Source organism: Pteropus alecto, unplaced genomic scaffold, assembly GCF_000325575.1.
Source record: "Pteropus alecto unplaced genomic scaffold, ASM32557v1 scaffold104, whole genome shotgun sequence".
Lineage (NCBI taxonomy): Eukaryota > Metazoa > Chordata > Mammalia > Chiroptera > Pteropodidae > Pteropus > Pteropus alecto.
The window spans coordinates 5,313,119-5,338,842 of record NW_006436664.1 but is presented as its reverse complement, the minus strand read 5'-3'; the positions used below and the strand labels follow the sequence as shown (position 1 = coordinate 5,338,842).

Genomic DNA, 25,724 nt, shown 5'->3' with positions numbered 1-25,724 from the left:
TGATTAAAAAAAAAAAAAAAGTTGACACAAATAACTGGAAGAATATACCATGCTCATGGATAGGAAGAAATAATGTCATTAAAAAGTCCATACTACCCAAAGCAATCTATAGATCAAATGCAATCCCTATCGAAATACCAATGGCATTTTTCACAGAACTAGAATAATCCTAAAATTTATATGGAACCACAAAAGACACTGAATAGCCAAAGCAATCTTGCGAAAGAAGAACAAAGTTGGAGTTATCATACTACCTGATATCAAACTATACTAAAAGGCTATAGTAATTAAAACAACATGGCACTGGCATAAAAACAGACAGATCAATGGAACAGAACAGAGTCCAGAAAAAAAACCCGTGCTTATATGGTCAATTAATGAATGACAAAGGAGGCAAGAATATACAGTGGGATAAGGACAGTCTATTCAATAAATGATGTTGGGAAAACTGAACAGATACATGGAAAAAATGAAACGGGATCATTTTCTTACACCATACAAAGGAATGAACTCGAAATGGACTAAAGACTTAATGTAAGACTCAAAACCATATAATTGCTAGAAGAAAACATAGGCAGTAAACCGTTCGACATCACTCTTAGTAATATTTTTTTGGATATGTTTCCTCCGGCAAGGGAAACAAAAGAAACCACTACTAATCATCAGGGAAATGCAAATTAAAACCACAATGAGATATTATCTTATATCTGTCAGAATGGGTATCATCAAATGCTGGCAAGGATATGGAGAAAAGGGAACTGTCATGCACTGTTGGTGGGACTGTAAATTGGAGCAGCCACTATGGAAAACATTAGTGAGGTTCCTCAAAAAATTAAAATATGACCCAGCAATTGTACTTTTGGGTATTTATCCGAAGAAATTCAAAACACTAATTCAAAAAGATACACACATCTTTATGTTCACTGCATCATTACTTACAATAGCAAAGATATAGGAGCAATCTAAGCATCCATTGATAGATGAATGGATAAAGACATGGTACATATATACAACAGGATATTACTCAGCCATAAAAAAAGAAGGTAATCTTGCTATTTGCCGCACTATGGACGGACACAGAGAGCATTATGCTAAGTGGAATGTCTGAGAAAGACAAATACCATATGATTTCACTTATATGTGGAATCTTAAAAACAATATAAATGAACAAACAGAAACAAGCTCACAGATACAAAGAATAAATTAATGGCTGCCAGCTGGGAAGGGGTTTGGGGAATGGGTGAAAAAAAGGGAAGGGATTAAGATGTACAAATTGTCAATTATAAAAAGTCACAAGGATGTGAAGTACAGCATAGAGAATATAGTTGGTAATATTGCAATAACTATATGTATGGTGTCAGACGGGTACTAGATAATCAATTTGTAAGTTATATAAATGTCTAATCACTATGTTGTACACCTGAAACAAACATAGTATGTCAACTATAATTTAAAAAGAAAATTAAGTAATTTGTGACTAGTGTCCCCAAAATGGAAATTTGTGTATATGTATATATATGTATGTATGTATATTGTATATTGCAAGAATATAATTTTTCACAAAAAGGAGTCATAAAAATTATAATTGTAAGCAGACTTCAAAGACATATCACTGTTTAATTTCCTCTTAAATTCAGGTTTAATGTTTTGTTTCCTAATAAGAAAAAACTATTAGCTCCTTTTTAAGTAAAGGCAAAGTATACAGTGTTTAGATCTGTGCTGAATATCATAGCCTCAGGGATTTAAGGCCCTGAAATTCCTAATTTAGTAAGCACTTGCTTACACTCTTACTTCTGTGGTTTCTTTGTAGTTTTAACACTTAGGAATTTCATCTCTTTTCTTTTTATTAATATTTCACAAACACGTCACTGTAGAAAAGGGAGAGTCTTACCTACTGACTGAAAAAAAAAACGTTGGAGAGCACTACTAACAATATTCATGAAGTTTGTAAGATGGTTGGTAGCTTGAAATTAGCTATGGGGGGAGTTTTCACTTCACTGAACTTGGCAAATGCCACAAATTGGGGCCTCCCTCTAGTTTTGAGGGCCAGTTGTTAAACACCAAGTGTGGCTCCTTCCTTGTGCTTGTCCTCCTAATAAACTACTGGGTAGACTAATGTCATAGGAGCAGAGGCCATATCTTCTTGTCTTTTAATATATCTCTAGCATCTAACACAGGACCCAGCAGTACTCAATGACTGTTTATAAATCATAGAAAAATAAAATTTGGTAGTAGACTGTTATGCAGATAGCCCACTTCCTCTAATCCCAATTTGGCTCTCCAGAGGCAAACCCTTTGGGCAAATATAGTTGGGACTTTCTTAGGATTAGATATAGAGAGTTTAAATCTTACTTGTGAGAAAGAGTTTGGTTCCACTCCTACCCTTGATCTTGCTGACCTTCTTTGGAAGAAATAAATTGAATAAAGAACAATGTATATTAAAAAAGTGAATAAAGCACACAGGTAAGGTCAAACAGTAAGAGAAAACGGATAACTTCTCAAAAAAATTATAATTGCTTAAAGGAAAAGATTCTCTAAATGTTCAAAGTGCTACAATTCACTAAAATTAGGATCGAAATAAACATTTTGTCCTACTGGTTGTGACAATTTTTTTAATTAAAAAAATTAAAAATTTTAAATAATTCTACAATGATGAAACAACGAATTTTGGTAAGTTAATTCTATTCATTTAAGTGGCCATCTATAGAGAAAGAGAAAAGGGAAGAAACTCTGTGAAAATTGTCCATAGATAAAATCGAATAAAGGTAACTTCAAAACCATTTTAGACAGATTTCCAAAACTGCTCTAGACACCGTAACAGGGGTAATATCCTTGAAAAATAACACTTAGAAATGCAAATATTTAGGTTTTTCCAAAGGCCATCTTGAGTGGGTTTATCTCCAGGCATCGTTTATTGAGAATATTTTAGGGCTGTTTGAACTAGAAGGATACAACAATGATCTATCAACTTTACTTTCAGAAAACTTAGCAAAATCAGCAAAAAGTTTATTCAGCAATAAGCCTTGCCTTGATGGAGGATACCAACAGAGATTTGCTTGGAAATATAAAGCTGCTGACTGGTAGAATTAGAACTAGAACCTTGGTTTTTTTTTAATAGTCCAGTACTCTTTCTACATCCAATCTCAATGATCTGGGTTTTGTATGGAGTTAAAAAAAGGTGTAAGGGGTATTTTAGTTAGCTCAAGGATGGCCAACACAATAAATATCAGCTTAAATTCTAAGATTGGCATGTTTTGAACAATGTTTGTTTATATACTAAATATCATATATAGTATAGTAAAAATCCTTGGCATGCTCCAAAATAAAAATGAGAAAACCACATTTGGCTATACAGTTCTAAAAGGCCTTGAAGTATCTTCAAACATTCTGAGGCAATATCATTACACAGGTCTTGGAAAAATAATAAAATATAAGAATTTTATTGAGATACAGAACATAGAATCATTTTGCAAGTACATCTCAAAGGATTGCATGGCTGCTATTATCAGTAGTAAAGTGGCAAATTTTCCTGCACTATACAGGGCAATGAAGTATCCCATTGACTAATAAGCACTACTCATTTGAAAGATGAATGTAAACTATACTGCTTACCTTGGTAAATTAACACTCCATTTCTTTCCTATAGTAGCTAATTTCTTCAAGAAATATGCGCCTAGTTCACAAGAAGTAAAAATAAGATTCCCCTAAATAAATAGCACAAATCTTGGTATTAATAGTGTTTGTTTGTACTATGTTAACAGAAATTTTGAAAGCCTGCAACAGGTTATGCCAAATTACAGTGTATAATTTTTATGATGCCTTATATTAATGAAATTCTTTAGTAGTTGATACTATCTACACCATGAAGGAAAAGCTGTGATTTGTCAGAACAGACAAAGCTGGGCTTTAATCCATCCTTTTAACCATACTGCCAAGTCTATATTGTTTTCACTGCGTCTCAATTAGGAGACAGGCAGGACACCTGGTACTTCTTTATCTAAGTCCCATGGGCTGCCAGATGACTCAAAATCCATAACAGGTGCTAAGGCAGTGTGAGCATAGTCCTATTATTGAAAGCTGGAGTTGAATAAAATTTGGACCATATATAATTGCTCATAAATCAGTCAATTACTAAATGAAAACATTAAATAAGAAGTTGATAGGCCCAATTCTACCAAAGTTCATGTAAATACATTTAAAAATATTAATCTTAAATAGGATTAAAAATTTAAATCTACCTAAGGTTCTGAAGATCCTTCCTAATAATCCAATAATCACTGGTTTCTAAAAAGCACTAACATAATTATTAAATATGTATATCTATTTCACTTTCACGGTATTTGTATGAAGAAAAACATCTAAAAGAAAAACTAAGTTAGTTTGGATCTCAAATTTAAGGAAATTAAAATTATGGACTCTCACTCTTTATAAGAGCTACTTGAAAATATTATTATTAATAATGAGACTGTCATAGTCAAGAGAACTGCTTCAGAATTGCCAGTATTAAAGTAAGAGTTTAAAAAACAGGAAGGGGGAGACTAGAAACAATCACTTTGTGTTCCTTTTAGTACATTAAAGCTGAGAAAACGAATTTATGTGTTTGAACTAAATACTAAACTTGGGCTGTCAGAAGATTGCAAAAGAAAAAAAATAACTAAATAAGTGAAATTTTACAATGTACAATTACTTAAGTGTTATCTCTACCTAACTTAATTAAGATTTTGTTTAAATGCTAAAATTATCAAGAGTACAAAAAAAGTGATTTATTATGATGGTAAGTAGTTACAAAGTACAGCAAACTGTCATTTAAGACAGTGTCATAGAATCTATGATAAACGGTACATTGGCTTACACTTAATGCATTATATGCCCCCGGGGAGTGACAGGCTTAGAGACTGGACTTTAACATCAAAATCTACCCATTAATCTTGACTTAAATATAATCTATCCTGCAGTAAAAGGAAGAATGGGCATTCAATGAATTACTGTTTTTGAAATATTGCACTGGTGCCCATTTACTAAAATCATTTAAGGAGACACAAAGAGATGGAATATTAGTAAATTTTACAGACTGTTACTAATTTTACAAAACATGCATCTTGTTTTCCTCCAACTTAGCAAGAGCATCTCATTTTCAAAAATTTATAGATTAAAAACATTTTCTTAAAATATCTCCCTCTGATTCTTTGAATGGACATGTTTTACAAATTACAATATTGTAATATAATTTAGTCAAACTAAGTTCAGCTGAAAAAAAATCACCTATGGAAATATACTATGAAGTTCAGGATCCTGGGAGCTGAAATAAGCTTTAATATATTTTTTTTAAAGGTTGTAGAACACTGTTTCTTTGCAGCAGAACCACCAACTATGTGATTAGACTGATCAGAAAAAAATGGAAAGGCCAAGAGTAGTGTTTAGACAAATACCACGGTATACAATGCTTCAAAAAAAAGAGAAACAACTCTCATATTTTAAAAGATATTCAAAATAGAATTAAACAAGAAAGAGATAATGACCGTGAATGACTGAAACAGTTACAAGTTACTCATTCAAATGATAAATCTGATATTTAACCTTAAGATCTGCCAACAACTTTATCTTTAGTGCATTAGCACTTGCAACTGGAAAAGTTATTTCCAATAACTTTATGCATAAAATTACTTTACATTTCTATATTAATATAGCTTATATATATTCAAATGATATTTGGGAATTCTAAAAAGCACACTGTAAAGGAAATTAAGCCAAATTTGTCTTTAACCTTACCTGATATGTTGTTTTAATCCACTTTATTTTAAATTTTACAAAGATTTAAAAAATATAATTTTCATCTAAACAAAAAGTATCATAAAGCTCAACTGACTTTTACTCTGCTATAATCGGGTGAGCTGAAAATGACATGTAAACAAGGAATTACTACAAGTGGCTGCTTAAACGTATATATTTGCTTTCTTTTTGATAGTAGGTATGTGCTAAATAAAAGTCAACACTCCTATCAAGAGAGTAAGTAAATGTAGAAACATCAGTTCCACAACAGCTATTTTTGCTCCTTCTGTTTTCTGAACAGCAATTAGTAAAGCAACCCCTTCCCCTCCTCCCTAGTGCTGTCAAGCTGTTCAGAGCAGTTTGCAACTTAACAATGGTACCATTGTGAATGCTCTCTGGGCTTCCTTCCCACAGAGAGTTAAATGGGCAGTTCCTGCTGCCCATGATTGGTGTCCAGTGAAATAATACTCAAGAGCCAGGTTTTATCAGCTTCACGCCAAAGAAGTGAAGCCAGGGAACCCAAGCCTTCATATCATACTGGACCATATGCCAACCCTGATGGCCCCAAAGGTTTATCACTAAGAATCAGGATCCATCATGTCCCTTGTGAAATTTCACTTCACATACCTTATGTGAAATGCAAAGCTTCACTAAAAACCGAACCTTCTTTACAATTGGCATGAACAGATGGACGGTAATAGTGGTTTGGCAAGCAAAAGTTAAGATTTAAATAGGCTGTATTCTAGTGTCTGAGAGGAAAAGCAGTTAGAAGAAAATGGGGAGATTTGTGACCCATAGTTTAATTTTAATTCCATTATTGTTATTAAAAATTCAATAGCAAAAGCCCTTATGTTTATTAAAAGGAAAAGAATGGATTAAAAGCACTGCAATTCCTATGTCAAACAGGTTAAAGACTAATTTCAGCTTTACATTCTTCGTTCTTTGCTCTGAAATCCCCAAATAGCATCTGAATCTACTGCTGCTTTTATATTTAAACAAAGACTAGAATAAAACTTGCACATCATGTGGTAGGTGTGGTGAATAATAATGTGAGCATGCCAGGGCACCCTCATCACTAATATCAACAACATTAAGGGTTTAAAGAAGAAAAAAATCCCAGTTCTACCATAGCTGAGAAGTTCATAAAAGATAGAAGTAGAGAAACTTCAAATTTTGTTGTTTTGGGGAACAGTTTGCCCATCACCTGATAAGAGTTCTCTATCGTCTTTCTGATATGACGCTACTTGCATATGTGGATAATACTGTCACATTGGATTTGACAGAAGAGATAAGATGGTAGTAATGCTTTCTTTTCCTTTGCTATTTTTTGCCGTGAAGCCATAGTACTATGAGAATAGGAAAAAAATTCGTTTATCAGTAACATGTAAAAGTATAAAACGATTGTTATGCAAGAATGAAGATTCTATCACAAAATTAACAATTACGAAAATCTCAAATGCTCTTTTTAAAATGGCAAATATGTGTAAAGATAATCAAACAGAAACCTTCTTAGTCTCATGAAGAAAAATAACACTAGCTAATACTGTTATTAGCCTGGCAATTACTATAAAATTATTATAAGAAATAGAGAATTTATTTAAATACTAATCTAATAAACTTATTTTGGAAAGGATTTACTAGAAAAGGAAAATAATACATCCAAGCTGCTACTCAACAGGTAAAAATTATATAAAAGCAGAAGGAACTATCACATTAGACAATGAATGTTATATTACTGGCAGTAACATTAGAAAACCAAGTTTATGTTGGTTTTCTTTCTGCTTGACTACATTATATGGTTCTGACCTACTTCTTGATCTCATCTGCTATTACTCTTCCCTTTGCTTTATACCACTCAGTGTTGAACTCTTTGTATTTCTTCACCACATCACACTTTTATCCCTCCATGTCCATGTCCTACCCCTAAAAAGCTCTTCTCTGGCCTTGTCTGCCTGGCAAAGTTCCATATGTCTTTGAAGTAATTAGTAGAACTTGCTTCCTCAATAAAGCCAATCCCAATTTCTCCTCCCTATTGTCCTTTCTCACTTGAATAAAAATTAATCACCTTTACCATCTTACTTTGTATTATCACTACTGTTGGACTCTTCAGAGTACACATCATCCATCCATCCATCCATCCATCCATCCATCCATCCATCCATCCATCCATCCATCCATCCATCTCACAGGGGTCTATCTTTCTCCTCCACCAAACTGTAAGCTCCTTGAAAGCAGTGACTGTATTTCTAATCCTAGCTTTTCTCTCACAGCATCTCCTATAAAGTAGGTAGTCAATAAATGTTGGTGAATAAATGAAAGGTCCAAATTGCTTAGCAAGTTTTTTGGGTGAAGATGTTTTGGATGAAGAAATATAGCCTTTTCTTTTTAGTACTTAAAAATTTGTCATTAGTGTACTGAGTTCTTGAGAATAAAAATTTTAAATATCTCTAGAATACAATAATATAAATAGATGTGGTTTATATATTGAAGTCCTTTCTGTGAGTTCCCATAGTTTAAATATAAGCAAAGTAATTATTAGCCTACATTAGTAAAACTTTAAACAAGGTAAGTCTCTGGAGAACATTAAAAGATGGCTATTTTCAGACATACTGGTTTCAATCCCATAGAATAAACTTCATTATCAAATTTTATTACATATCAGACATATTTATTGCTTTTATATTTTTTTGAAAGGACACAGGCAGATTTGTTAGACCCAAACTCACATCTTTGAATGTATGCAATAAAATATTCCTAGAAGGATTATAATAAAGCCTCTTAAAATACCAATATCAACAGGCATATATCACCATTCCTTGAAAAGAATAGCTTAACAAATTAAACTGCTGTATTTGAGTCATGATAGAAATGTTGCACATATTCAGGGCTCCTGTTTAAATATTACTCTGTGTGCATACATTGACTATAAGGTTTAGCAGCAAAATTCAGGCCAAAGAGATATTTAATCACAAGCTTTTCAGCAAGAAATTCTTCAATAGCAATGCCTAGGTCTTTTACACAGGAGATTTAAATGCTCCCATTACAGAGCAGATTGTTAGGTAAATAAGGATGTTTGTCTGCTTTTAGGTCCCACTACAATGATTAATACCAAAGTCATGAGGGCTGCAAATATTTCAGAGGTCAAAAAATCTGTAGTTGGGGAGATGTTTTATTTAAAGAATTTTCTTCTTTTGAAGAATGAACATGACCATAATAATAGATCTTAAGAGTATTTAACAAATAACCAATTTGTCCATGAAGTTGAAGACTTTCATTTAGAAAGTGTATAGAACAAATGGCACTTACAAGATATTGAGAGCTCCTAATGATGTAGGTGATGCAAAAGTTCAAGAAATACCATTGAGCACCTTAGCAGTGTCTAGACTCCCATAGCTGTCCCCTGCTACTCTCCTGTGGCTACCACCTTCCCTGCCCTACAGCAGGAAGTGTGAGCCTTCAAGGCTACAGCCATGTGCTGCCTTCTTCCTGTGGAGGATACCAAATTGTACTCTCATCTGTTACTGTCATCAAGTCAAAGGTATCTTACTTAGCTCACTTAACAGATTCTTCCCCCATAGAACTGAAGGGAAAAAACTCACTAATTACTGAACTTTGAAAAATCATCTTCATTAAACTATAATAAAAATATACTGACTACTTAGTCAAAATACAAAACCCTTGTGTGTTTGCTATTCTGGCTTGTATCAGAGGCAATTCATACTGCTCCTAGGTTTCCTTTTTCTTATTTATCTGGCATGCTTTTACACTGTAGCCTAGACTAATACAAACCACAAATTATAACAACAACAACAACAAAACAAATGAACTTATTATTAAAAGTACATTGGCAAATGCCCACAAATTTTCTGTTAAAGAGAAAAAAATGAATAGTTAAGAATCCACCCATCCATGAGTCCATCTACCCTGTACTTTTATAACAAATTACTAGCCACCTATCACTGTGCTAGAAGTTAGTGAAACCAGGGTAAGACTTATGAATATGAGCACACACATAGAAAGTACAATAAAAAAGTTATGAGGCAGTGGGTTGCTTAGTGAAGGAAATTTGTTTTTACAAAGTTATTTTATTGGGGCCATGCAAAATAAGTATATTAGGTGGAAAAGAGAAGGGCATTCTTGGTGCAAAAACTTGGGCCTCAAAGAGAAGGCATTTAGGGATGATACAGTTTTGCTGGATACATATATGGTGTCCTGGGTGTCAGTGTGGTGGGAGATGAGTATAAGGATGGGGCGAAGTTGGGGAGGAGTACAGGTATGTTTGACCAAACTACAGTGAGAAATATGAGGCTGGGAGGGTAAGCTAACGATAATTGCTTGTAGGTAGTCAAAGAATTTAGATAAGAATTTCAATAAAAAGGCAAGAGCCATCATAACTTTTAGTATACTTAGATCTGTGTTTTAGAAGAATATTTCCAGTGTCAATGTAGAGGACAATAATAATGATAACATCATCAACTACCAGGTAGCTACCATTTTCTGAGCTGTAGCTATATGACAGACAGGCTGCTTAGTGCTTCAAGTGGATAATCTCATTTTAATACTTACAACAATTCTGAGTTTGGTACTCTTAACAGATTAAATAAAAATTAGACATAAAGACAGTACATATTTAGTGATTCTAGACTCTGAAGCCCATGCTTATAACCTAACAATCAGCTTCCAAAATTTAAAATATAATTAATTCGTAAACTAAGTGCAATCCATACTTATCAATATTATCTTCTAATGTAATGATCTACAAAAGACAGTAGATACATAAAATTGTGTAGTTTCTCAATAAATTCACTTTCTTCTAACATGAAATGGCAGCAATATTGATGAACCTCCCTAAGAGGTTTTATAATGTTCTATCATAATGAATGGCAAACTGCATTAGTAGAGCCAATCAATTACATTTCATTTCATTTTGGCTCTCATACTTTTGCATCAGGTTCTTTACATTTGAGTAGGAGAACTGTAGGGATAACAAACTGTGACTAATTGAAGAATGATCATTGACTTCTGGTAATTTGTCTGATAGAGTTAAACAGAAACCCAATTCTGGCATTTAAGAAAAAGTCAAATCTAAACAGATTAGAAGAAATCAAATAATATTGGTTTGGCAGGAAAGAATATTAAGCCTAGGAAGAAAGTGTTTTTTTAAAGATGCAATTTTAGAACATCCCCCATACTGTACATTTTGGAATATTATACATATATTATATACATATACACATATACATAAAGCCCCAAAATATCAATTACAGGAATTATAACAGACATGCTGCATTCCATCTACTAAAATCTCGTCCTTTGAGGCCTAGATTTTCTATATACTCTTCTCTCGTTTTCTTACTACAAAGTAATGACTTCTTCCTTGGGACTCCCACAGCATTTATCTCTAACCCTACTATGACACATTGTATCTTGTGCCATAATTATTAATGCACATATTACTCTCTCCCCTATTAAATTATAAGCTTATTGAAGACAAGATTACCATCTGATTTGTCTTTGCAATTCCTTCAAAATCTTTACCACTATCATGTAAGTGATCAATAAATATTTTTGATAGAAAAGCAGTATAATACCATTTCTTGACCAGGTGGTGGTTAAATGGTAATGATTCACAGACAGTACATCTAGGATTTACATATTTTTCTCAAATTACATATTGCAGTAAAAAAGGTTAAAAAGAAAAACTTAATAGGACATGTGAGATGGTTAATTTTATGTTAACTTGGCTAAGTGATGGTACCCAGTTTTGGTCAAACACCAGTCTAGATGTTGCTATGAAGGTATTCTTTAGATGTGATTACCATTTAAATCAGGCGACTGAGTATAGCAGAGTACTCCTAATGTGGTGGGCCATATCCAATCAGTTGAAGCCTTAAGAGATTGAGGTCCCCCCAAAGAAGGAATTTTACCTCCAGATGCCTTTTGACTCAGTCTGCAACATCAACTCTACTCAGGAACTCCTGCAGATTTCAGACTTGCTAGTCCTCCAATCTTGTGAGCCAATCTCTGAAAATCAATCTTTCTCTACGTATGTATGTATATACATATCCTATCGATTATGTTTTTCTAAGAACCCTAATACAACATGATTAGATGCTGTAACTTCTGAAATTTTCTATGTATAACAAATCTCACATTAAAAAAGAAAAAGCACATACATGATAGCATATTTAACATTTGCAGTCAAAATATCTAGAATCAAAATGTTTTAAATTTTGTATTTAAGAAAGTTATGACAGCTAAGATCATGAAATTAAAGCTTTGAAATTATTACCACTGCAAAAAATTCCCCCCCAAGAAACACCATCCCAAAACAAAAATAAAATAAAACAAATAACCACTGCCTCCTGCCCCCAAACCCCAAACTCTCTCTCTCTCTCAACAGGTAACTAATAAATGATAGCTAAAATCAACTTGAAATACCCTCAGGTCCAATGGTTACCCAGAATCTGCCTACTCTTTCTCCCCAGCGTTACATTTCAATTGTAATTGCATGCTCAAACCAACAAATTGAGCTCGAGACAAAAATAATACCTAGCTAACAAAGTCAGAGATTTCAAGAAAATGCTTTTCAAGTACAAGTAATGCAAGAAATGACAAGTGAAGTGAAGGAGAGGTTTCAAAGCTTGAAAGACAGTCATCAATACTGACAGATTACTGTAATTCTGGCTGCCAGCATGATCGATTTGGGCAGCATATGACAATCAATATTGTCCTCATTTAGCGAACAACATTAGATTCATACTTACAGAGGATGTTCCAAGGATAAAATGTAAACTGTACTTAATGATCATAAATAGCACAATTTATGCTGTGGAATCTTAGTGGGTACTTTTATTGGGCATAAAATAACTGACACAGTAGTACAATTATACAAATATAATTGAGTTTCTTATATATTCTTTTACCCCTTCACTTCTCTTATGAAGATTAAAGTAGTAACTGGTGGTTTTCAAAGCCTACTTCTATCTCAAATTCTGTTGCAATTTCTGTTAAGTTTTATTGATCTGTTTTAGAACACAGGCTTTTTTTCCTTATCCAAATTGGTCGAAAACATACATTTTAAAATTTAACATATTTCTGAAATATATATTGTTATTTAAAATTAAAAGATATATCTATATTTTAATATCTTATAATAAAAAACATCTAGTTGTAATTCATTAAACTTTTATTTAAAATTCAAGTAATCCACCGATATGAAATTATTTTCCCCAACATTCAGAATTTATAGAACTTTCTGAATCTTGGTAAAAGATGACTTTATGTTCTACAGATTAGCAAAGATTAGGAATATCTCTACTATATACTTAAACAGTATGAGAAAATAATTTCCATATAGCTTCTGAATTCAAGCTTTCAAGTCAGGAAAAACTTGTTTGATCTGTCTGATTTAATGTTTTTACTCTGAGTATTCCAGAAGTGACTTTGCTGATAGAAACTGCTCATATTTGCTATGCAAATAAAGTGTTCATGTTTACTGTTTCTATCTGAAATTATCTCTCTTCCTCTGAGAATTTTCTCCAATGTGGTATCTATTAACATCTCAGCAAGGTTTAACTATTAAGAACTTCATGAAGCAGGCCTGAAAATCCAATTCAATCAATTAACCTACCAACCAAGCAAACATAAAAACCCAATTAGGCAATTCCTTGGTGTTGGGTAGAATTATTTTATATTGACTGTAATCTTTACACGTAACAGAATTAATCATTGCACAAAATAATGTACCTTATTTCATTTAAGAACATCTAAAGTCATGATCTCATTTCATCTTCACAACAATTCCAAGATGGGTATTAAAATCTTTTTTTACAGATGAGGAAAGTAAGGTTTAGAAATTCTATTACTGGGTCAAGATCACGAGGCAGAGCTTGAATTAAAATCAATGTTTTCTAACTGCGAATCCAGCTCTCACACCTCTAGAGTAACATGCAAATCTGAAATAGCTCTCTAGAGAATGAATTTAGGTACAGGAGAAAGAAATTAAGTAATATCCCCAACACTTTTAATTCTGCATTTTTTAAGTACTTGGTATGCATCCTAAATGTTATTTGAACCTTAGGCCACATATAGTTTGTGTTTGCTCAATAAATCGAGTTCTTGTATGACACAAGAGGCAAATACAGTTTTGTAGTACAAGCTAATCTCTCTCACCATTTTCCCCAAAGATTTAAGGCATTTTTTCAACTGTGTCTTAAGTAAAATGGTAGAGGACACTAACCTCAAGATGAACATCAACATCAGGCGAACTGTAAAGAGGCAAAGGTCAGAGAGAAGACAACTTCACTGGAGCTGACAATATGAATAAAATTAGTGGGGATATGTTCCTTATAAAATTAGTTACCTTTCTAGAGATAGGAAATAATAAACTGAATCTTTACATTCACTACAATGACTTCAAATCTGAGTTTTCAGCTTAAAGTAAGTGAAGATATAACTGCCATAAATAAGAAATGCTATGTCATTAAGTTTAAACAACAAAACATGCCACGATCCACCTATAATTCCATTTCACAGTATCAGAATACCTGAGAAATTACTTAGGAACCAGACTGCTTTAGTCAATTTTCATCAAAAAGAGAAAATGTATGTAGCAGACTTATAATAAATCCATTTCAGGTAGAATAAAACAAAGAATATTTTAAAAAGCCTACCCTGTAAAGCTTAAATCTATAATTTATTATATAAAAGAAAGATAATTAATATGTTTTTAATCATATAGAAAAGGTAAAGGAAAATACAAACCTATTTTAGAAAGGAATATCAGAAAATGATTTAAAATTTAAAACTGTATACATAGTTCCAGGCACTGTTCTAAGAGCTTTATGCTTACTGATTCATTCAGTTCTTATAACACCATGAGCTAGATATTATCATTTTCATTTTATATATAAGGAAATTGAGGCTGAGAGAGGTTAAATAACTTGCCCAAAGCTACATAGGTAAGAAAGGGGTGGTCAGCACCTAAGTCTAGGCAATCTGGCTCTAGAAACCATGTTCTTAAACACTCCATATCCTCTAATACTTCCATGTCTCTATGTTGTTCCCTTTGCTTCTGGAATGCTCTTAATCTCATCTACCCGATGACCTCTTAAACCATTCTTGAAGATACACTCGTCCTCACATTTTCCAGAAGTGTTTCCTGACACCACCACCCCTTCCAGCTGAATGAGGGCTCTTGTTATTACACTTCCAGAACACTGCATAACTGTATTACACCCTATACTCTATATATGTACATATATTGAAAACAGTTTATTTCTTCAATGAGACTAAGTACTTTGCAAAGATGTTTTAGTTATTTCTGCACATCTGGAATAGCACATAATGGATCTCTAATTAATTAACCAAAAGATAAGTAATGATGTAAAAGTATGTAAAAGAAAATACATCACTCAAATATCAAAAATATTCAAATACTGGGGAGGAACTCCACCATTTATATATTAATAAACAGAAATTCAAAGGTCTTAACACATAAGAAATATTTACCTTGTAGAATAAACACACGTTAGGTAGAAACCATACTGTTAAAAAGGATACAAATTTTGATACAGTGGAATCAGTGACTTCAGAGCACGGCTTGCATTTAGAGCTGTTGCTCGAACCATAATGGGTAGGACCTTTCCATTCACAATAGCACCATCAAAAAGTGGGCCAAAGAAGGGAACCTGATTGAAAAATTAGAACATAATTTTATACTTAAATTGGAGAAAAACTGTAAATAAGATCAAGACACTGTTTGCATAAAAAAGTTTTTTTTTTTTTGCTTTTCCTTTAGTTCTTCCTTCAGCAGAAATACTATTCAATTCTTTTCCACGATGGGTCATTCATTCACTAGGACAATAAATAAACAATGCCAAAAATCTAGTTTCCTTTTAAAAGAACTGTGCGCTTCATGTTACTGACTAAATAATTTATACTTCCTGCCGATTTTCAAGTTTTTGTGGCTTCAATTGTACAAAAAATCTAACACAGGAAATAAACTCTTTCAGTGAGTAAACACAGAAAGATATATATTGTTATAGACTGCAGTTAGTTTATTATTTTTATGTGACAACTAGCTTTACTACAGAATCTAAAACACTTTAATTACATGGTTTATTAGGAAAAAAAATCTGTTTTGAAAACTGTCATTTTTATTAGGTGACTGACAATTTCAAGTTATTCTATTTGAATATGGTTGGTACAAATGACAACTGAAGGCAAGAATATGAGCTGTGGATATACAGAAAATATTTTAGGCTTGTGGCCACATACTGCTCTGCTGTATATTCTTCTTTGATTTTTTTTAATAAAAAAAAAAAAACCCATCAAAATGTAAAATAATTCTTAGCTTTTGGTTTGTACAACAATAGGAAGTGGGCTATAGTTTGCTGACTTCTGGTTTAGATGAACCCTAAAAATACCTGGCCACAAGCTTAAATTCACACATGGGAAGCTTAATCCAATTTAAGAAATTTGTTAGATTTCTTAGATCAGAAAACTTTCTGATCAACTGTCAGAAAGTTTTCTATAGAAGTATTCAATTAAAAAAAAAGGAAAGACACCAGAATACTACCAAACTTATTATTTTCAAAGAAAATACTTCTGTAAGCAAGTTCCAATCTTACAGTTAAGACTTCCAACTAGATCTACTTGGCTATTTTATTTTACTTTATTATTATTTATGCCTATAGCATCTGGTCTTCCTAGGTGGTCTCCCATCCAAGTACTAACCAGGCCCAACCTTGCTTAGCTTCCGAGACAGACATCGGGCTTGTTCAGGGTTGCATGGCCGTAGACCATGGACCGTGGCTCCACTGGGGTGTGAACTCAGGACCTTCTGCGTGTAAAGCAGACGCGCTAACCGCTACACTATGGAACCATGTCTCTACTTGGCTATTTTTAACTTTTTATAATTCTCACTAAGTGACATAACTAATCATGTAATCTTAGTAAGATGTATCAACAAAAATGTAGAAATCGTAAGTTTCTCTTCTAAGGGGAATGACTACTTCTTACTGTGACTTTTAGGAAATGGTAATTATCCTTATTTTTTCAAAATAGTGAGACATTTATATAATTTATAATTATATAAACGATCCCTCTGATTATCTTCCGTCTGGCTCTACATGTAGCCACTACATTACTATTGGCTGCATTCCCTAGGTTGTGCTGCCATCCCCGTGACTATCTATCGACTACTAATTTGTACTTCTTTAACCCTTCACTCCATTCCCCAGCCCCCTCCCTCCCCTCTGGCCATCATAAGACTGTCCTCTATATTTGTGAGTCTGTTTTTGATTAGTTCTTTTTGTTCCTTAGATTCTGCATGAGTGAAATCATACTTATTTATCTTTCTGTCTGACTCTAACCTCTAAGTCTATGTCGTTGCAAATGGTAGGATTTCATTTTTGTTTTAATGGCTGAGTAATATTCCACTGTATACATGAACCAGAACTTCTTTATCTAATCATCTGTTGATGGGCATTTAGGTTGCTTCCATACCTTGGCTACTGTAAATTGTGCTGCCGTGAACAAATAACAAATGCATAAATCTTTATGAATTATTGTTTTGGTTTTCTTTGGATAAACTGCTGGGTCAAAAGGTAGATCCATTTTTAAATTTTTGAGGACACGCCGGACTGTTTTCCATTGTGGCTGTACCAATTTGCAATCTCACTAGCAGTGTATGAGGGTTCCCTTTTCTCTGCATCGTCGCCAATACTTGTTCTTTGATTTACTGATGACAACCATTCTGACAGGTGTGAAATGATATCTTATTGTGGTTTTAATTTGCATTTCTCTGATGACTGGTGACCTTGAGCACCTTTTCATATGTCTAGTGGCAATCTGTATTTCCTCTTTGGAGAAAAATCTATTCAGGTCTTCTGCCCATTTTTTAACTGGACTGTTTTTTGTTGTTGTTGTTATTGAGCTGTATGAGTTCTTTATATATTTTGAATATTAACCCCTTAATAAAAGGTAAACCCTTTTCTGAGTTTAGCATAAAGGAACTTCCACACTGGCATTACCAAGCCTTCTCCCATTTGAACTCCATTTCTTGCTACTTTTGTTTCAGCTCCTTCTGAACCAAACTAAAACAACTCACATCGCTATAAGTCTCATTTCCCACCACTTTTACAACTTGATGCCTAGTCTAATCCTTCTGAAAGAAGGAAAGAAACTCACAAACCCATATAGAACTCAAAATATATTATTAAAATGTAAGATAAGACATTCTTACCTCTGGTTTTTTCATTATCTGGATACTGAACATGTGATTTTTCATTGGATATATTACAATAAGGACATCGCCGAATTCTGTAGGAATAATTCCTCTCCTGTAGTCTCTAGTATGCTCTGACCAAACAATGTGAACTTCATCATTTCCTAAATGTCTCAACTGGAAAACCAAGAAAATAGTTCACAGTAGTCATACAGCTACTGACAACATACTATAAAAAAGATTAAAAGGTAAAGAAATAAACTATATTTTAAAAATTTCATTTGGCCGTTTTTCACAACAGCTGAAACGCAAACACTCAAAGAAATTAGGAGACACTGCAGAGGACCGGATAATTTTTAATGGTCTATATAGTTCAGTGGGAAACAGAGAACTTAGGAAAATATTACATACACCCCAAATATTCTTCTTAACCAGCAATTACATCAATTCTCTACTACCAAACCTTTTAAAAGACTGTTTAAAAGAGTGTTTTTAAAAAATGACTGATTTAAGATTTTTCTTTCTTTTCTGATCACTCTCTGGAAGTGCTACTAAACAGTGAACTGGCCTAAAAGAGGAAACAAGAAGAGAAGTAAAAGAAATAGATAATTCATAAATTAGGTAACCACCTATTGAGTATGAGAAAGTTGACTACATTTGTTTTAACAAATTTATTTCCAGGTTTTCTTTGCCTATGACATTCTCCCAAAAAGACTCTCAAGATGTTATTTAACTATTTGTGATGCTTACAAAAATGTTTTTGGCAGTCAGAGAGCTGACATTATGGTGATTAAAATTATAAAAAAGCAAAGTGTCCAAAGGCTGAATTTCTAAAAAGATATTAGGAAAATGAACTTAATGCCCATTAGCCTTTTCTTCATAGAGATTACTGTATAAAGATGTATTTTAATATAAAGTTTGGTTATCGGAGTACATTTATCGATTCTGCCATTGCAAACATCTGAGTCCTTTTTTGGTGCATATCTCACATGTGCTTTTCTATTACTTTCAGATAACTGGACACATTGTAGATGGGAAAATCTATAAGAGAAACCTAGGATAAGTGTCATTAATATTTTTAGTATGAGCTAATATTTAGGCTATATCTGAAATATGCAATTTATTTTGGCTTAAATACCACAGGGTAGAAAAAAAGGTAAATGTATACTTTAAAGAAAGGAGTTAAGTCCCAATTCATGAAAGTTTCTCTTCTGTTTTAACCCTGGAGTTCTTAACCTGGATTCAAGGGGTCTGTGAATATTTGAAACTTATTTGTAAAATTTTATTTGTGTATTTTTCTGAGGAGAGAGTCTATCAACGTAGGAGTATATAATACAAAAAAAAAAAAAAAAGCCAAGAACCAGTGTTCTAATGTTTCTTAAAGTCTCCAACATTGATCTCTTTGGAAAATTCTAATCAATATGAATATCATTAAGTATTTGAGAATACAAGGTAAATTCCTGAACTTTAAAATTTGTATTCCTAAGCAAGAAATGCCTTCTCAGATACTCTGATGGACTGTAAGATAGAGGCAGGTATTACTTTAAAGACAGTGCCCAGCTAAATCTATAGATGAGAATCTATTATTTAAAAAATGTAATATAAAGGTTTTTATTTTCTTTTAAAGAAGATTTTCTTTTTAGGATTAAGTAGATTAAGTTAATTCTTCTGTCTTTTTTGGAAACCATAAATGTGCTTATTGCTCTAAATACATGATGGTAAGACTCAAATGTCAAAATATTATTTAAGTTTTAATTCTAATTATTTATATCATGCACACCTGAATGATATAAATGCAGGACTTGGGCTTTATGACATCTTTAAAAACCAAAAAAGATTACACAACTCAGAAAAGCCATGATTTTATAATTTCATTTTTTAATCAAAATACTTTAAAAATATCCTTCCTATACAGCCATCCCCATGTGTCAGCTTCCCTAATAGGTTTATGTTAACTGAATACAAAAGAAATGTGAAATAAATTTAACCAGGAGGGATGATCCAATCTAATTTTGATACATTAATGTCATATGCTGTACATGTTACAATAGCAGCCAGATCTAATACTAAGCTCCAGGCTATACTGAGATTTCTAAATGGCAGATTGTTCTAAGTGATATCAAGTATAATTGAAGTAATAAACGATAGTAAAAGCTGAGCACACTGTCAGGAAGAATTTAAGTATTTACTTTTTAAAATTAAATGAGTTAGGTTAGGTAAGACAGGACAACTGAAATAATGCAGGTCTCAATTTACAGAAAATTCCTTTTATTTATCTGCTACATTAACCCTTGAACTCTTGCCAAAGCTATCTATAATTTCTAGTGCCCACTTATCTAAAAAACAAGAGAAAAGGGCAACTGTAGTTTTATATTATAATCAAGGCTTATCTTCAAATATCTACCACAGAGTATTAAAAGTCTGTTATAGAAGTTTAATGGAAAAGAACAATACATTTCAACCGAAATGTTGTAATGAAGATATTTGTGGCACAGAACCATGTCTATAACAAAGCCATTCTAAACATGTACAAGCATTTTAAGGGAAAAGCTTCAAGAACACATCCCTTATTATTTATATTCGAATGCTAATAATTATTACATGCTATCATGATGAGCCATGTTTTTATATCTTTGTCTTTAAAACCTGCTATATAATGATTAAACACAAATTGAGAAATTGCTAATCATTGCTATGTATCTTAGAAATTTTTGAAAGATACTGAAAAAATCAATTTTGGGTTTTAACAGTTAAGAGAAATTTCAGAAGTGTATTTGACATAAAAATTTATATAATATTTTATATTTATTTTACTTATTCTTTATTTCTTAAGGGCTTATAAGATTGTGTCCTACATATACTCAGCAGGTTTTCCTATACTCTGAAAACATTCAAAGGAATTCCTACCTCTGTTTTTGTATCCAGATGCCAATCACTTCTAAAATAGAACACAAGACTTCTGCACATGGGATAGGTCTGTTAAAATCACTAGCAACCAACTGCTCTTCCAAATTCTCTTTCTACTGCTGCTGAAATTATTTTGGAATTCAAGGTACATAGGCTGCTGATTACCATTATCAATTTATGAAGATAAAGCAGTTAAGTGAAATTCAACACGTGTAGAATCAAAGTCCTCAAACCATTATAAAATATTAGCACTGAAAGAGACCTTAAAGCTCTAATTTTCCACCTAATTCAGGAACTCCCACTGCAATATTTCTGACAAGTAATCCTGTCTCTTCGCGAATACATCTAAGGTTAGGAATCTTACAAATCGACAAATCAGCCCATTTATTTTTAAAGAGCTACCATTGTTAGAACATTCTTCATACTAAGCTAGAATCTGCCTTCTTAAAGCTAGTTCTTCCAAAATGAGGCTTAACAAATAAATCCAACTTACATTCTATGTATTATCTTTTCAGATATCTGAAGATCAGTTTAAAATATATTTCCGCTTTTCCAGGTTAAAAGTGTCCTTAGTTCCTCCTCTTATAGTTTATAAACCTATTTACTATCCTGGAATATCACCTCAGTTCATCGATGTTTATATTAAACTGTAGTGTCTAGAATTAATATATGTTCTAATACGATCAGCCCCTAGTGGGAACACTACTACTTATTCTGTTCATGAAATTATTTTCTAAATTTTTACATGTTGGCTCAAATAGAAATTGTTGTCAATTTCAATCCTTAAGTCTTTTCCTCACAAAGTTCTTTTAAGCAGGTACAACTGACTGCTAGAACTAATGAGGGGAGTTCATATTTATTCTTATTAAATTTTACCTTGCTAGGTTCAGATTATCTTTAAGCCTATCAAGGTCTTTTTTTAGCCTGATTCTGCTATTCATTGTGTTGCCTCTCTCCCAGATTTGGGTTATCCTTAAATTCGAAGTCTTGTGTCTTCATTTAGATTTTGGATAACAATGTCAAATGTGACAGTTTTGGGTAAGAAGAACCTTATAGCAAGTCATTACACGTTTCGCCTGGTTAAAAAAAAAAAAAATCCATATTTATTAAATGTTTACTATTCTAAGTGCTTTGTGATAATTTTTACAATGCCACAAAGTAAATATAATTATTTTTACCTCTGTTTTTACAAGTGAGGAATTGAAGCTTAAAAAGGTAAAGCAACTTGCCTAAGGTCACATAACTAGTAAGTGTCTGAGCCAGAATTTAAATCCAGGCAGACTAGTTCCAGAAACCATACTTTTTACCACTTCCCTATATTGTCTCTTATTAAATAATTAATTTATGTCTCTAGATAAGGTTATAAAAACTAGTTATAAGTATACTAACTAAACTATTATTAAGACAACATTTCTTCAACTTGTCTACAACAAATACCTTAGTTAAATGCTTTATACTGTCTATGGCCTTCCCTGATCTAGTAATCCTATTAAAACAAATTAAGTTACTTTGATGTGATTTGTTATGGTGAACTCATGGTGGCTCCTAATGATCACTACTTCATTACCTAAGTGCTCACAAACCATCTGTTTAATAATCCTATTTTGCCAGGCATTGACATGGAGCTCATGAATGTTAGTAATTTTTGTAGTTGGTGGTGTGCTCAATGTCTTTTTATGGAAATCAGATATTTGCCTATCTTATGGCAGTATTCTCATTTTTCATGATTATCAGCAGAAATTCCAGAGTCAATTCTAGATTTCCTCTGTGCCATAAAATATCATTCAATTGGAGCTGAAGACTAGAATTCACGTAAAGTAACTTTATTGTCTCTTTCACAAAGTCAGCTTATTCTATGACTTCCCCATTTCAGTTAAAAGCATCTAATGACTAATTATAATTACTCAAAGTTAAAATCTGAAAGTCTTCAATTACTGTTTTTCCTACTGTATCTCTAACGAGCTCTTCATTTTTTTTTAAAAAAATATCATATTCCTTTTTTGTACTTGCCTTCCTATTTCCTCTATTGTTGCCCTAGTTCAGATGCCACTCATCCTGTACACCTGGACTAGTTTATGAGGTCCTAAAAGGCCTTCTCTCTTCCTTCTCTTCTTCCTTCTTATCCATTTTCTTTCAATCAGAAAATGATGAGAGCTGAGTAAATGCGCTGTGCTAGCTATTGCAGATACAACAGTGAGGATAAACATAGTCTCTGCTCTCACAAAGCTTCAAGTCCAGTGGAAGAGAATAAAGTAACTAAGCAATAAATGAATAATTAATGATTTAGATAATGCTCTAAATACACTTCCCCAAATGCAAGTAACAAGAAAAACTCATCTGTAATGGTACCTGAAGAATGGAGAAGCTAATTAAGTTACTTCAGGAGATAGTGGTATACACGCATAAACTGAAACTGAGTAATACTCACTGCCTCAAGCCCTCATGCTTTCCCCCATCTTCTAGATACTCATATATAGCAAAAATACAGCATCATATACTCCTCAAACGTGAAAATATATACTTTTGTACACATTCTTATAGTCAATCATGTTTTCATATGTTCATTTCTTCTCTGTATCATTCATTTTTAATAAATTAAGAAAAGCTTCTTGAAGCAATAGGCACAACATCTAGTTTATGATACCTTAGCAGAGTGGGCACTCAATACTGCTGACTATTGAAAAGATAAATCATAGTACTTGGCAAACTTTTTTCTATCATTACATAGTACATAGCATAAAACCAGAATTATCTGTAATTATGGCTCTCATCTAAATATGCCATTTTGATGGTGAAAAGTGTTATAAAGAAAATAAAAACAGGGTAATGTGATAGTGTTACTGGGTGAAGGAACCTTCTTTAACTAGGATGGTCTGGAAAGCTCTCTCTGAGGAATTGTCATATGAGGCTGAGATTAGAAAAATGAAAATGAGAAAGCCTGATTGATGTGAAGAAAGAGCATTTCAAATAGAACAGTAAGTGCACAGCTATTGAGATGGGAATAAGCTTGACATGCTGGCAGGTTAGAACGAGATCCACTGAAGCCAGATTGTGGCAAATGAAAAGAAAGTGACAGAAGATGAGATCAGAGAGGTAGGCAGGCAGGTGGCCAAGTCATACAGGGCGCTGAAGGCCACAGTGAAGAATTCAAATTTTATTCTACATGCAAGGAGAAGTCATTGCTATATCATTCACAGTGGTGAGATAAATTTACTCTGAACCATTTACATTTTCTGGTTTCTCTATCCTCTATTCTTGTCATCAGGATTATATTTATAGAAATTGGGGTTAAGGGTAGAGTCTATGATATTAAAAAATAATTATTTTATGTAAGGTTGTTATATTTGGGACTGAAATTATGAATATAACTCCATAGCATTTATTAACTATTATATTAACTACACTTTTACTGAAATAATGAAAATTTTGTTATTCCTTAAATTGGTTTTGAATTCATTTTCTAGACTATAATTAGCATACAGTTCTTTGGAAAGCAAAGTATATTGCAATTTTTATTTCTAAATAAAATAAAGAAAAATAGATTTAAAATTAAAGCTAGACCCAACAGGTCTATAAAGCTCATTTATTTGTGAAACTACTATGACCAAATTTCAAAAGAGAATTAAATGCTGTCCATTACACTAACAGTATTTCAGAGGAAACTGACTTAGCAATAACAGGCTTCTTTCTCCTCTTTTGGGGGGTCCAGGAAATGATAGATAAACTAGAGAGTCCAACTAAGTATGTTACAATTATCTCAACTTGATCTTCATCAAACTCCTAAAAGGATGATTCAGCTACCTATGAAGCAGAGTATCAGCAAGTGGCTAGAACAAGGAGACAGAGGAAATGAGACAAGCTCCTGTGAACACTTTATACCAATGCTGTAGCACTTTTGATTTTTAGAGGTGAATAATCTCAGTTAAGTGGAAATTATTTTTAACCATTTTCTATTAATCTTCCTCAGGTAGAGATAATTTATAGAACAGATGGCTTGGACTATGGTTATATTCAGGATTTTTGATAAGGTGGCATAATATATCTAAGAGAGACTACTTTGTTAGACTGAATGCTTGGTTAATTTGTTCAAAAAGTATAGTCTATGTTGTAAAAACTGCTGCAACTGTCTTAAGCTTTGAAAAAGTTTCCCATTACAAGAAATAAAACGTAACAATTAAACAGCTTCAAGGATATTTACCTCTCATTCTGAGAAAATAAAATGCTTAAAAATAATTTATAAAACCATCACACGATATTTTAAATAAAAAGTGAGAACTAAAATTAGTTTCTATAAAATAAATATAAATGATTTTCTCCATTCAAGTCTAAAACAAAGAACCAGAATCATAAATAATTCTTGCTTGCCAGAGGCATGGCTATTTCTTTATACTGACTGTCGACTATCTAATTTAATTAGAGGTATTAAACTCCATGCTGAGGTCAACGAGCCTTCTATCCTCCAATATTACACTTCAACCAGTGCTCATTAATGTGTCTACTGAATGGATTAACACACTAAAGATATATGTACAAAGGAAAGGGGGACAACCTAATGATATCCAATTGTTCATTTGTAATAGGACACATGTTCTAGGCCTCAACTTATTACCACTAATGTGGAATTTATTAAATTCAGGAGAAAAAATGCCAATACAGAAAGTGATTTTTTATTAAGGAGAACTGGTATGAGACAACTGGTTTCTATGATTAAGTTTAAACATTTAACCTTTTATTAAAAAGAAATTGGTACTATAATAGGGCTAAAATATAAGCCTGTTACTTAGAAAAATCTGACATACTAGGACTCTAAGGAGCA

At 32.7% G+C, this 25,724-nt stretch overlaps 1 protein-coding gene across 4 annotated transcripts in view; it reads right to left on the bottom strand.

Moving 5' to 3' along the window:
- RALGAPA1 (Ral GTPase activating protein catalytic alpha subunit 1) overlaps window positions 1-25,724 on the bottom strand; it is a 215,854-nt gene that overhangs the window by 19,136 nt on the left and 170,994 nt on the right. For all 4 annotated transcript variants that reach the window (XM_015590611.2, XM_006913471.3, XM_006913472.3 and 1 more), the window contains exons 37-38: window positions 18,020-18,178; window positions 15,334-15,461 (exon numbers count right to left, since the gene is read on the bottom strand). In XM_015590611.2, the coding sequence (XP_015446097.1) occupies window positions 15,334-15,461; window positions 18,020-18,178 (287 nt within the window). The remainder of the gene's footprint in view (window positions 1-15,333; window positions 15,462-18,019; window positions 18,179-25,724) is intronic.